Source organism: Phycodurus eques, chromosome 17, assembly GCF_024500275.1.
Source record: "Phycodurus eques isolate BA_2022a chromosome 17, UOR_Pequ_1.1, whole genome shotgun sequence".
Classification (NCBI taxonomy): domain Eukaryota; kingdom Metazoa; phylum Chordata; class Actinopteri; order Syngnathiformes; family Syngnathidae; genus Phycodurus; species Phycodurus eques.
In genome coordinates, this window is record NC_084541.1 from 8,960,165 (window position 1) to 8,972,692 (window position 12,528).

The following is a 12,528-nucleotide window of genomic DNA, read 5'->3' on the forward strand; positions in this document are numbered from 1 at the left end:
TGATGCCTCACAAGCGAGCATGACGTCAGGGCAAAAGCAATGATTGAACGCTTAGTGAATAATCCTCCAACAACAAAAAACACAGTCACGTTCTCTGATTTAGAATTACTTTAAAGACACTGAGATGTGCCCTGATAAAAAAAAATGTCTGTAATAAGGAGAAGAATAAAGAAAAATGTTGTGCAGTAAAAAAATAAGGAAAGCCGCTGCCTAGATTCCAACCCAGAACCTCTGAACTGTGAGGCACCTCCGCAACTAATGTACAATATATCAGATCAATCCCCAACACCAAGCAAATGGCAGTGAGTTATAGTACCTTGTTGCACTATACAAACGGTGGCTTGCGTGTAAGATAAGAAAATGTGGGTTATTCACGTGCACATGCTGGAAAAGAAATTACAGGCAAGTTGAGAAAAAGCACAGAGAAGAAGCATGGATTTAATGTACAAGCTGAAGGAGAAGTAAAAGGAAAGACCGGTACATGCATGCTTATTTAAGTGAACTTTGCACTCATTTTTGCAGTCTTTATTGCCATCTTTATCATCTTCAAACATATAAAATTCTTTGGCAACAAAACAGACATCTAAGGCAGTTGAAAATGAAGACATTCATATTAAATGACAATCATATGAAAAGAAATCTAAAAATACTCTGCCGCTCCATAAATGTCTACACCGGGTTTACAGTATCTCACAGAATATTTTCTTCTCTCTAAAGGGGTTCTCTGAGGGAGGCACAGGGGTCACCAGGGGGTCATCTTTGGCATGAGTTTCACAATAGGCCATCAGATCTGCTGCTGCTTTGGATACCTGGGTAAAAATAAATATAAAATTAGCTGTCATAAAACTAATGTACTGATAAGGAGTTAGAAGCCACAATGTGGAAGCCACTGGAATAAAAAAGAAAATAACAATATGGAGTTTTTTTTTTAATAGTACTTTTTAGTATCTTCAGTAACCACAAGTCAGGTTGAGTTTGACATTTCTCACAGCGGCCCATCTTAAAATGTCATTTCAAAATGTCTTTCTAATCACATAATATCATCAGATGTGGTTGCCTTTTTAAGACTTACAGTTAAGGTCAATAGGCCAACACCCTCACGAAAAAAAAAAAGATTCATTTGAAAATTCTGGCACAAGTTAAGCTCTATACAATTCTGTCATTTAGACCAGAGCATTCCATCTGATGGGGTTGCTGTTAATAACTGCCAAACCTCCAGGTAGATTTTACAGGCTAAGCCCCTTTTCAAACATGTGACTGACTTGAAATTTCTCACACCAATGTAGGCCCCCCCAGAGTTCTTTTAACCATATACAGTATTGTAATTTTGTCAGATAGGGGTACAGTTATTAAAATTGGTTTAATAACCCCAAGCCCCTCACCAAATAAATCAGATTGACTTGAAATTTCCCAGACAAGTCGAGCTCAAGGTGCTTGACAAAAAAATTAATATTGATCATTAAATACAATAGATGGGAGTGCTGTTATTAAGCCCCAAATGTATAGTTATACGTTGCCCAAGCCCCTCATCAAACATACGTGAGTGACTTGAAATTTCTCACATTACTCCATCTTAATATGCTCTTAAAAAGTCATTGGAACCTCATAATTTAGTTTTATTTTTACACTTAAGAGTCTAGCGTACTAGTTCCTCACCAAACAAGACTGACACATTTCTCACACAAAAGCACGTGTTTAACTCATTCCGCACCATTTCATACATTGGCAGCTGACATATAATGTACAACCCCAATTCCAATGAAGTTGGGACGTTGTGTTAAACATAAATAAAAAAAGAATACAATGTTAATGTTAATGTTAGTGGAATACAAATCATGTTCAACCTATTTTTAATTGAATACACTACAAAGGCAAGATATTTAATGTTCAAACTGATTCACTTTATTGTTTTTAGCAAATAATCATTAACTTGGAATTTTATGGCTGCAACACGTTCCAAAAAAGCTGGTACAGGTGGCAAAAAAGACTGAGAAAGTTGAGGAATGTTCATCAAATACCTGTTTGGAACATCCCACAGGTGAACAGGCTAATTGGGAACAGGTGGGTGCCATGATTGGGTATAAAAGGAGCTTCCCTGAATTGCTCAGTCATTCACAAGCAAAGATGGGGCGAGGTTCACCTCTTTGTGAACAAGTGCGTGAGAAAATAGTCGAACAGTTCAAGGACAATGTTCCTCAGCGTACAATTGCAAGGAATTTAGGGACTTCATCATCTACGGTCAATAATATCATCAAAAGGTTCAGAGAATCTGCAGAAATCACTGCATGTAAGCGGCAAGGCCGAAAACCAACATTGAATGCCCGTGACCTTCGATCCCTCAGGCGGCACTGCATCAAAAACCGACATCAATGTGTAAAGGATATCACCACATGGGCTCAGGAACACTTCAGAAAACCAATGTCAGTAAATACAGTTCGGCGCTACATCCGTAAGTGCAACTTGAAACTCTACTGTGCACAGCAAAAGCCATTTATCAAAAACACCCAGAAACGCCGCCAGCTTCTCTGGGCCCGAGCTTATCTAAGATGGACTGATGCAAAGTGGAAAAGTGTTCTGTGGTCCGACGAGTCCACATTTAAAATTTTTGGGGGAAATTGTGGACGTTGTGTCCTCCGGGCCAAAGAGGAAAAGAACCATCCGGACTGTTATGGACGCAAAGTTCAAAAGCCAGCATCTGTGATGGTTTGTTAGTGCCCATCGTATAGGTAACTTACACATCTGTGAAGGCACCATTAATGCTTAAAGGGACATACAGGTTTTGGAGAAACATATGCTGCCATTCAAGCAACGTCTTTTTCATGGACGCCCTTGCTTATTTCAGCAAGACAATGCCAAACCACATTCTTTACGTGTTACAACAGCGTGGCTTCGTAGTAAAAGAGTGCAGGTACTAGACTGGCCTGCCTGCAGTCCAGACCTGCCTCCCATTGAAAATGTGTGGCGCGTTATGAAGCATAAAATACGACAACAGAGACCCCGGACTGTTGAACAGCTGCAGCTGTACATCAAGCAAGAATGGGAAAGAATTCCACCTACAAAGCTTCAACAATTAGTGTCCTCAGTTCCCAAACGTTTATTGAATGTTGTTAAAAGAAAAGGTGACGTAACACAGTGGTAAACATGACCCTATCCCAGCTTTTTTGGAACGTGTTGCAGCCATAAAATTCCAAGTCAATGATTATTTACTAAAAACAATAAAGTGGATCAGTTTGAACATTAAATATCTTGTCTTTGTAGTGTATTCAATTAAATACTTTTTAATTGTACTTGCTCTTTACACATATTCAAGACTGGTGGAAAACTATGGGCAGCATTGATCAAAGTGCCTTATCAGGACACTGCTCATTGCCAAATTGCCATAACTCTTTCCTCATTTGTCCAAGTCAGTGCCCGATGGCAGCTGGGATAGGCTCCAGCACGCCCGCGACCCTAGTGAGGAGAAGCGGCTCAGAAAATGGATGGATGGATGGAAATTAGCACACCCAAAATACTAAAACCAAAGTATTTGTAGTAGGCCCATTTAAAATGTCACTACAAATGTTCTCTTTTCTACTGTCATTTTGCATAGTATCAACATAAACTACACATACCATCATCCTCTCTATGTTGACCTCGAGCTTTAATTGCTCAACCGTCTTTCGGGCATCCGCAATCTTGGCCATGTTGTTGGACATCCCGCTGCTTCTTTGCCTGCAGTAAACATGCATGAAGTGTGGCGATTTAAGACAGTGAAAATGACAACGTGTGTGTGTGTTTCAGGGACTGAGAATTGAAGGCAACTGGGCCGTGAGTATTGAGACTGTTTCAATTTGCTCATTAATTCTTCGCCCTGGGTCTCAGCTGCACGTGTCGCAGTGAGAGTCTCAGAGGAGGAGGACAAGGGAGGGCAGAGCTGCTCCCCTGATGGCTGCGAGCTGAGACTGTAAATAAATCTACCATTAACATGTTTATGTTACAGAAAACTGAGCTGCTGTTTATCCATTTTATATATATATATATATATAATTTTTTTTTTTCAAATAACACATTGTTCAGTAGACAGACATACATTTATGATCTTCCCCCCAAGTTAGACTATAACAACAATATTCTATATTTGTTAGTTTGTAAAAGCAACATTAAATTAAAATGTGTTGAATATTAATGACCTATACTTCAGTCATACTTCAGTAAATATTAGACCTCTACCCTAATATACAGAAGTGTTGCATTTCTTTAAGCTGTTTTAAATACACTAAACTCCAATACAAAAAGGGTCAAATTCTTCTTAGCCATAATTAAATTCATCACAAACATCACTCACCGCGACACTCCTTTGCTGAGAAGTGCTTGAGTCCTGAGCAGCAACTTGCAGCATCAAATGAAGTGTGCTTAATGGCAAAGCTGAGGAGGGAAACCTCAACAGGTTCCCTCCTTCAATTAATTAGCGCTGGTTCTTCCCCCAGCGTGGGCTCGGTGCAAGGCAACATGCAGCGCTGAACCTACTGACATATGACACTGGCTGAACTAAATCTGATATTCTACCGCATTTTGTGCCTGACATTGAGATTGTAAAAAAACCCACAAGCTTGTTTTCTTGACATGATTAAAATGTGGTAAACTGACGTAATTTCCCCCTTTTTTCCTCGAAAATAGTCAAATGATATATGTTAGTTTAACACATTTTAATCATGTGCAACCGATGTACATGTTTGAATTAAGTAAATTCAAAGGATTTTTTTGCAGTGTCCTTTATCAGTCAGAGCACAGATATAGTGAGAGATAACCATTCACAGCCACACCGTCGCTAGGTGGGAACTGAAACTACACTGCCTGATCGGAAGTCAAGTCTCCTACCAAGTACAGTGTATGCATTATTTATTAAATTGCCACATAATGGCTTTTAGCTACACTGACCGGCCACATTAGGTATACCTACTCAAGTTGATGAAATATAATATAATATAATATAATATAATATAATATAATATAATATAATATAATATAATATAATATAATATAATATAATATAATATAATATAATATAATATAATATAATATATACATTATTTGGCTACAATATCTGTAGCAGTTTTCCCTAAAGTTAGTTGTCAGTTATTACACAAAGCACCAGGGGGCAATGGTGTGGTGTTAAATGTCAGGTGCCTCATTACCATTTGTTTCCCACTCATCATTGGACTGTCTCTGTGGAAGAGCTAAGACGGAACTGTTTCACTGGTGTCTTTCTGTGTCAAGATGAGGGCCCCAAATTATAGTATGACATCCCCACAGGTGTATTCATTTTAAGTTGACATATTTGGGATAATAGTGCCCTTCCAAATAAAGTCCTACCTAATATTCATCGGGCATCATGGTGGACGAGTGTTAAGCATGGTCCTCGGTTTGAATCTCGGGTCTCATAGTTTGCATGTTCCCCCCATGCTTACATGAGTTTTCTCCGGGTACTGTGGCTTCGTCACGCATTCCAAAAACATGCATGTTAGGTTAGTTGAAAACTCAGAACTGTCGATAGGTGAGAACATGAGTGTGAATGGATGTAGGTTTATACTGTAGGCCCATGTGCACTGTGAGTGACTGCTGACCACTCCAGGGTATGTACTGCTTCACACCCGAAGTCCCAACTCCACACAGCAGAGGCTGAGTTGCGATACCAACACGGGACCTCTCGAAGGTGACGCAAATGTGCTAACCACTAGTCCTCCGTGCTACCATTAGCGAAAACAAGATTGCACAAATAATGTTTGCATTAGTCAGCAAGAAATTATATTATTACAATCAGACATTGCATGTGATCAGTCATTAAAATACTAGTCACATCCCGACAAAATATGCCCCCAAGTGGCGGTTAGCGGCAGAGCAATGACATCTGAGCAATCTGATTGGATGCCTAGTAAAAGTGCTATGATTTATTGGGAGATCGTCTTGTGTTTGGAGAAAACAAAATCGTACCAATAATATTGATAGATGGATATTGCCTCAATATCCCTATGTGCCAACACTTTACTGACAAAAGATAACAAAAAAAATGACAAAGTAGCAAACATCTAAAATTAGCACTCCAACTCATTGGGCTCTATTTTTGTAGAAAGCGCATCTGCGGCAGCGTGAAATTGCCGCTGTATCCTGATTTTCGTAGAAGTGCAAGGCTCTCTGTGCGTGTGTGTTTGCCAATTTGGTAGACCGGTCTGCACCAAGTTGGGCGTTCCAGTGCAGCGAGGGCGTTTCCTTGGAGATGTGTTGATGATCTAACGAGATGTTGCTGAATTTGATTGAGCCACAGGCAGACAGATACTGAGTTCCGCGGAGAGATAGAAGATGCCGGTGGTAATAAGCATCTCATTCGGTATTTAATAATGCTCCACTCACGCATGGATTGCTGCGATACATCGTTCTCTTCCGCACATAGATCATAATCATAATCATAATCATCTTTATTTCGGTAGTTGGAGCTGCTCTAGTACGACAACAGACAGTCAATTGACAGAGAATACTTTTGAGACATAAAGACATCGGCAAAAACAGTCGCTGAGCAATAAAAGGTTGCTAGTAATCTGGTAATGTCGGTATAATTTATTTTTTCGAGACTCAAGACTGACATTGTGCCACATTTAAAGGGATGTCGTCAGCTGTAAACACTCCCACAATGGCGCAGCCCGTCCTCTCTCAGATCTGCCTGTACTTGTCTGCAAATTTCCAGCACCGGTCTAAAATGCCCCTGGCGCAGAGCTGCTCTGCCCACCGTTCATAAAAATAGAGCCCATAATGTCGGGATACACTGCATAAAATCGCTCCATAATCACATAGTCCCCAAAAGTATGAGAGTTCCTTGTGAAGGAAAACGTAACTGCCACCACCCTTACATTACACTTCCACAAGGCCACAGCTTTCAAGTGAGGACCAGAGTACAGTTTGTCTCTTCGACTGATATAAATAGCTAACTTGGCTTCATTCATCCATCCATCCACGCAATTTCTGAAATGCTTATCTTCACTAAGGTCGCGGGTGTGCTGGCGCCTATCTCAGCTGACTTTCAAGTGAGAGGCGGGGTACACCCTGAACTGGTCGCCAGCCAAACGCAGGGCATATATAGATAAAAGAACCATTCACACTCACTTTCACGTTTACGGATAATTAAGAGTCTTCAATTGACCTACCGTGCATATTTTCTGGAATGTAGCAGGAAAGCCGAGTACCCGGAAAAAACCCACACAGACTCCCAGACAAGGGAAGAACATGGAAAACACCACAGGCGCTGCTGGATTTCAACCCTGGTCCTCAGTAATGTGAGGCAGATGTGCTAACCAGTTGACCACCGTGTCACCCCAACTTGGTTTCCCCAATTTAAACAACTATAAGAGCTGGAACTTACAAAGGGCAAGCCAGTGAAGATTTTCTTCTTATGATTATTATTTCTTTTTATTCATTTATTTATTTATTAATTTTTTAAAAAATTTTAAAAAATGAATTCTTGAAGGCGGCACGGTGGACGACTGGTTAGAGCGTCAGTCTTACAGTTCTGAGGACCCGGGTTCAATCCCCGGTCCCGCCTGTGTGGAGTTTGCATGTTCTCCCCGTGCCTGCGTGGGTTTTCTCCAGGCACTCCGGTTTCCTCCCACATCCCAAGAACATGCATTAATTGGAGACTCTAAATTGCCCATAGGCATGACTGTGAGTGCGAATGGTTGTTTGTTTCTATGTGCCCTGCGATTGGCTGGCAACCAGTTCAGGGTGTACCCCGCCTCCTGCCCGATGACAGCTGGGATAGGCTCCAGCACGCCCGCGACCCTAGTGAGGAGAAGCGGCTCAGAAAATGGATGGATTAATTCTTGAAGTGGCACGGTGAACGTCTGGTTAGAGCGTCTGCCTCACAGTCCTGAGGACCTGGGTTCAATTCCCAGCCCCGCCTGTGTGGAGTTTGCATGTTCTCCCCGTGCCTGCGTGGGTTTTCTCCGGGCACTCCGGTTTCCTCCCACATCCCAAAAAATGTGTGGTAGGTTAATTGAAGACTCTAAATTGCCCGTAGGTGTGAATGTGAGTGCGAATGGTTGTTTGGTTATATGTGCCCGGCGATTGGCTGGCGACCAGTTCAGGGTGTACACCGGCTCTCGCTGGGATGGGCTCCAGCACGCCTGGGATCCTGGTGTGGAGAAGTGGTTCGGAAAATGGATGGATGCATGAATTATTTTTGGAAGATTACAACTTTAATGTGGGAAGAGAGAGGTTGGTTGTTGATTTGAGCATGCACACGGTTTTAAACTAGTGGTCTGAGCAACCTTTTCAGGAGTTAAGCAGAGCAACAAGTGGGATATATGTTCACAATGGACCTTAATGGAACGCAGGGAAAGGTTTTTTTGGGGCAACAGGCAAGGTTTTTTTTTGGGGCAACAGGCAACTGGATCTACAGTACATGTTGGGTGTTGGCTTCCCAAAAGTAAGTCAATATTTCACAATCCCATCACAGATCACCCACTGCTTTACATATTTAAACACTGTACTATATAACCAATATCAGCTGCTTAAATTTTTACCGGGAACAGTGTTTCAGCGGTCATTATGTCGTCAATTCAAAATTACGAGTGTGGGTGCGTGCAAGTGTGTGTGTAAAGCTTGATCTTTTATTTCCATTTCACTCTTTATAACGAACGCCTAGTCATGCATGTGGAAATGTTTTAAAACGTTGTTATGAAGCTAGTGAATCCAATTTCCATTACAGGAGGAATAAAGTATCCATCCACCATCCATCAATACGCAGCACTGTGGCCTGACAGTTCTGAGGTTTTGGATTGGAATCCCAGGTTATCTGGCTCCCTCCAGCATTCCAAAATTTATTATGACTTTTGTCAGATTCAAGTTATTTCTGCGACCACTGTGGGGTTTTCTTTCATTAAGGGGTACCAGGAATTTTATTTTATTTTTCTTTGGTCTTTTTTGGGGGCATATTCGGTATTGGAGTAATCCAAAAGTGATTAAAAGTAATCACGTTTCATTACTTAATATTATGGTACTTGGATTAGGTTACTAATTACATTTTTTAAAATAGTAACCAGTAACTATCTGGGATTTGTTTAAAAGTAACCCTCCCAACCCTGGGCAGCACATAATACGTATTTAGTTACTTTGCCGTAAGGGTTGTGGCAGTACAATATTTGTCAAGTAGCCATCAAGAAAAGGGTCGTTTTAACAGAGCTTTTAAAGTGAGTTAGCATAGCAGCCAGCTGTGTATTGTATGTATGCGCGCGCGCCACCATCATTTAGTGAGTGACCGCGGTGGTGGTGGGCGTGCACACGGCACATAGCATGTAGCTAGCTACTTTTAAATGATAAATGACGACGGTGGCTCGTACGAACATTTCGCTCAATTTCCTCCTCGTCTGACGGCTTTGTCTCTAACGTGGACCAATCGTGGTTGGAATCAACCCGGGACGGCTCGGGGACTGAAGCAAATGCAAATGCAGCATTCTGACGGAGCGAGTTGATATTGAAGTTAACGCTAGCTAAGACGCACAATACGAGGATGGGGCGCGTGAGCTAACGTCAACGAAGAAAAGCTCGGGGAGTGTTAACATATTTTTTTAAGGTAACCCGCACGCTTGTATTTTGTTTACGTGTTCACGTGTCACTTCGTGATAATACGAGTGGTGTTAACTGGCGGGGTTTGCGTCTGGCAGGATGTGCGGCGTGCGGGGATGACAGGACGATGGCAAACGGCGTTGGAAGTGAGTAATGTCGGCGCACGGGAGATGTTGCTGTGACTTGCTGTGCGCTAGCCGAATGAGTGAGTGGCTTCGTCTTTTTTGTTTTTGTTTTGCTACCAAGTTCGGCTGCACCGACGCTCCACCTGCACGTCTCTCCAGCTGACATCTCTCACTTCAGATGGACACGCTCTGTGTGTGCGTGTGTGCTTGCGTGTGTGTGGAGGGGGGTGGGGGGTGTTACTCAGCAGTACAAAGGGTTTGGATTGCAGATTGAGTTAGCAAGCAGGCCGGAGAATGGCAACACTTTCCTCTTTTTAATATGAATATTCAGGTTTATCATGAGCTGAGACGACTTTCCTCTTTTTTTCTTTGGTCATCTGCAGAACACAAGCTGCTTGTGATTGGCCCAACAGAAGCATGGTCAGTGAGGGAGAAGCTGTGTTTGGCCACATCGGTCATGAAGAGTGGAGACCAGAACTGGTACTTTACTGTCATTCTATGCACTTTAACCAACAGGTGTCAACCTCAAGGCCCTTTTTCAAAACTAAAAATGACGATAACCAAATGCAGGAGCAACTACGTAATATGATGGGACAATTGTTAGGGGTCCCACACACACACACACACACACACATATATATATATATATATATATATATATATATATATATATATATACACGCGCCTCCTGCCCGATGACAGCTGGGATAGGCTCCAGCACGCCCGCGACCCTAGTGAGGAGAAGCGGTTCAGAAAATGGATGGATGGATGGATTATGCACTACAAATACATCTTCCAGAGGTTCCCTGACTCTTCAGATGGAGCCAAAGCAATAACAAATGCCATTATTTATTTTTATAGAATAATGATTCACACTGTTCAAACCTGTCTAAAAAGAAGACAAGCTATTAATGTTGCACTTTCCTAAAAAGAACAGATTTGAACTGTGGAATTTTCATTTGAAATGTAATTAAATCTGTTCCTCTTTATAATTACAGTATGTGGTTTCAGCGTTATAACCGGACCCCTTAAGAGCAAATGTAACTACGATGTGGCTCGTGATGAAAACAAATTTCACACCCTTGCTTTTACCCCATGACTGTGCCCTCCATTGTGGTCAATATTAGACTTCAATAGTCAATACCAATAGTTAATGAATTACTGACAATGACGAAGCATCTCAAGGGTATGCATACAGCTGCCGAACATATTATAACTACAGTTAAGTGCACTGGAACAGTGCATGTTATGCAGATCAGTACATGCTGGCATGTACAAGTACAAAGCAGTATTAGGACAATTGAAAAGAACAAAAACATTAAAACAAAAATTAAAAAATACAGTTGTAATTTTCATGTGGTTTTAAATTTACCACAAATACATTTCTATCAACATGAAGTCTTTTTTAAAGAAAATAATGGAAAAAAAAGTAATTTAAACATTTTTCAAGGATAAACGTTATATATAAAGATAATAATAAATGTTGGCGTTTTCCAAGAAATAGTCACATTACAGATATGTATTTGTAGTGTTTTATGTACAACTCAATCCCTGTAAATTTACCTTATTTTTGTAACAGGACAAGTTTATTCTCCTAACCTCACGTCTATCTACCGCCTCGCCCCCAGCCACTCCACCACAAGAGATTTCTGATGTGACGTTGCATTGTAAAGCATTGAAAGCCTTACACAAAAATGCACAAAATAAAATGTTACTTGGACAAATAAAATGTGTGCTGTGCATTATGGTGCGTTTGTGTAATTATGTACGATGTAGAAAGTTCTTAAAAAGTGTCTGAATCTGACCTTGGCAGAATCACAGGATTGATCTTTAACTTTGCAGGGTCTCTGTCAGTCGAGCCATCAAACCATTTGCAGAACCCGGGCGACCACCTGACTGGTTCTCTCAAAAGGCAGGACATGTCCTCAATGTTCTCAACTACAGAAAAGAAAATATATACTTTTACGCTCTATTCAAAATTTACTTCACTCTTCTCATGTTTACAGCATTGCGCCTCTAAGTATTCCGAGCTACTGGAGAACACTGAAGCCCCCAAGTAAGTGTTTTAAACCAAGCATGCATTCCAGGCAAAAACAATATATGACAGCTGAACAAGGTTCCAATGTCATTGTGTGTTTGCAGGAGAAAGCGAGGCGAGAAGGGGGAGGTGGTGGAAACGGTGGGGGATGTGATAGTGCGCAGGCTGACGGTTCAGAGGATTGATGAATTAAAGGAGTTGATCAAACAAACCCAAGAGGAGCACAGGTATAAAAAATACATATTTCAACAGTATGGATATATAATAGTGGTGTAATTATACAGAACTGTATGGTCTTAGGCCACCACTGACTTGTCGTTTTAATGGTAATTTTTCAAAGCAGTCAATTTGATGTAGTCCGTCGCTCCGTTCTCCAGACCGCTTATCCTGTTCAGGGTCGCTGGGTGCTGAAGCCTATCCCAGCTGACTTCGGGCGAAAGGCGGCCTACACCCTGAAATTGGGCCCCAGCCAGTCGCAGGGCACACATAAAGGCAGACAACCATTCAAACTGACATTCACGCCGTCACTGAGTGGGAACTGAACTCACGCTGTCCGCACCGAAGTCAGGCAAATGTACCGCAGGACAACGTACCAAATACAGTATAGCAGGATTATGGGAAGAAAATGTCATCATTTTGACAACGTTTTATAGAGGGATGGGGCATCGTCAAAGGAAGAAACAAGTGTTGAAAAATTCATGGCATTTTCAAGTTTGGAAACTTACCATAGGAGTTTACAAGAATGAATGTAGTTGAAAAGATGGTATGATGTGA

The 12,528-nt window shown here is 41.4% G+C and overlaps 1 protein-coding gene across 1 annotated transcript; it reads right to left on the reverse strand.

Moving 5' to 3' along the window:
- Window positions 1-680: 680 nt before the first annotated feature.
- Window positions 681-11,639, reverse strand: gng8 (guanine nucleotide binding protein (G protein), gamma 8). The gene is made up of 3 exons (XM_061702855.1): window positions 11,522-11,639; window positions 3,612-3,711; window positions 681-809 (listed from the first exon to the last, which is right to left on the reverse strand). The coding sequence occupies exons 1-3, from the start codon at window positions 11,635-11,637 to the stop codon at window positions 681-683; spliced, it is 345 nt and encodes a 114-aa protein (XP_061558839.1). The 5' UTR covers window positions 11,638-11,639.
- Between the last annotated feature and the right edge of the window lie 889 nt (window positions 11,640-12,528).

Bases quoted from the DNA above. Each gene is read 5' to 3' on its own strand.
- gng8 (XM_061702855.1), bottom strand. From the start codon at position 11,637: ATGTCCTGCCTTTTGAGAGAACCAGTCAGGTGGTCGCCCGGGTTCTGC. The intron at 3,712-11,521 runs GTCAGATTCAGA...TGTTTACTGCAG, and splicing joins AATCCTGTGATTCTGCCAAG to GCAAAGAAGCAGCGGGATGT. The intron at 810-3,611 runs GTATGTGTAGTT...ATTTTTACCCAG, and splicing joins TCAACATAGAGAGGATGATG to GTATCCAAAGCAGCAGCAGA.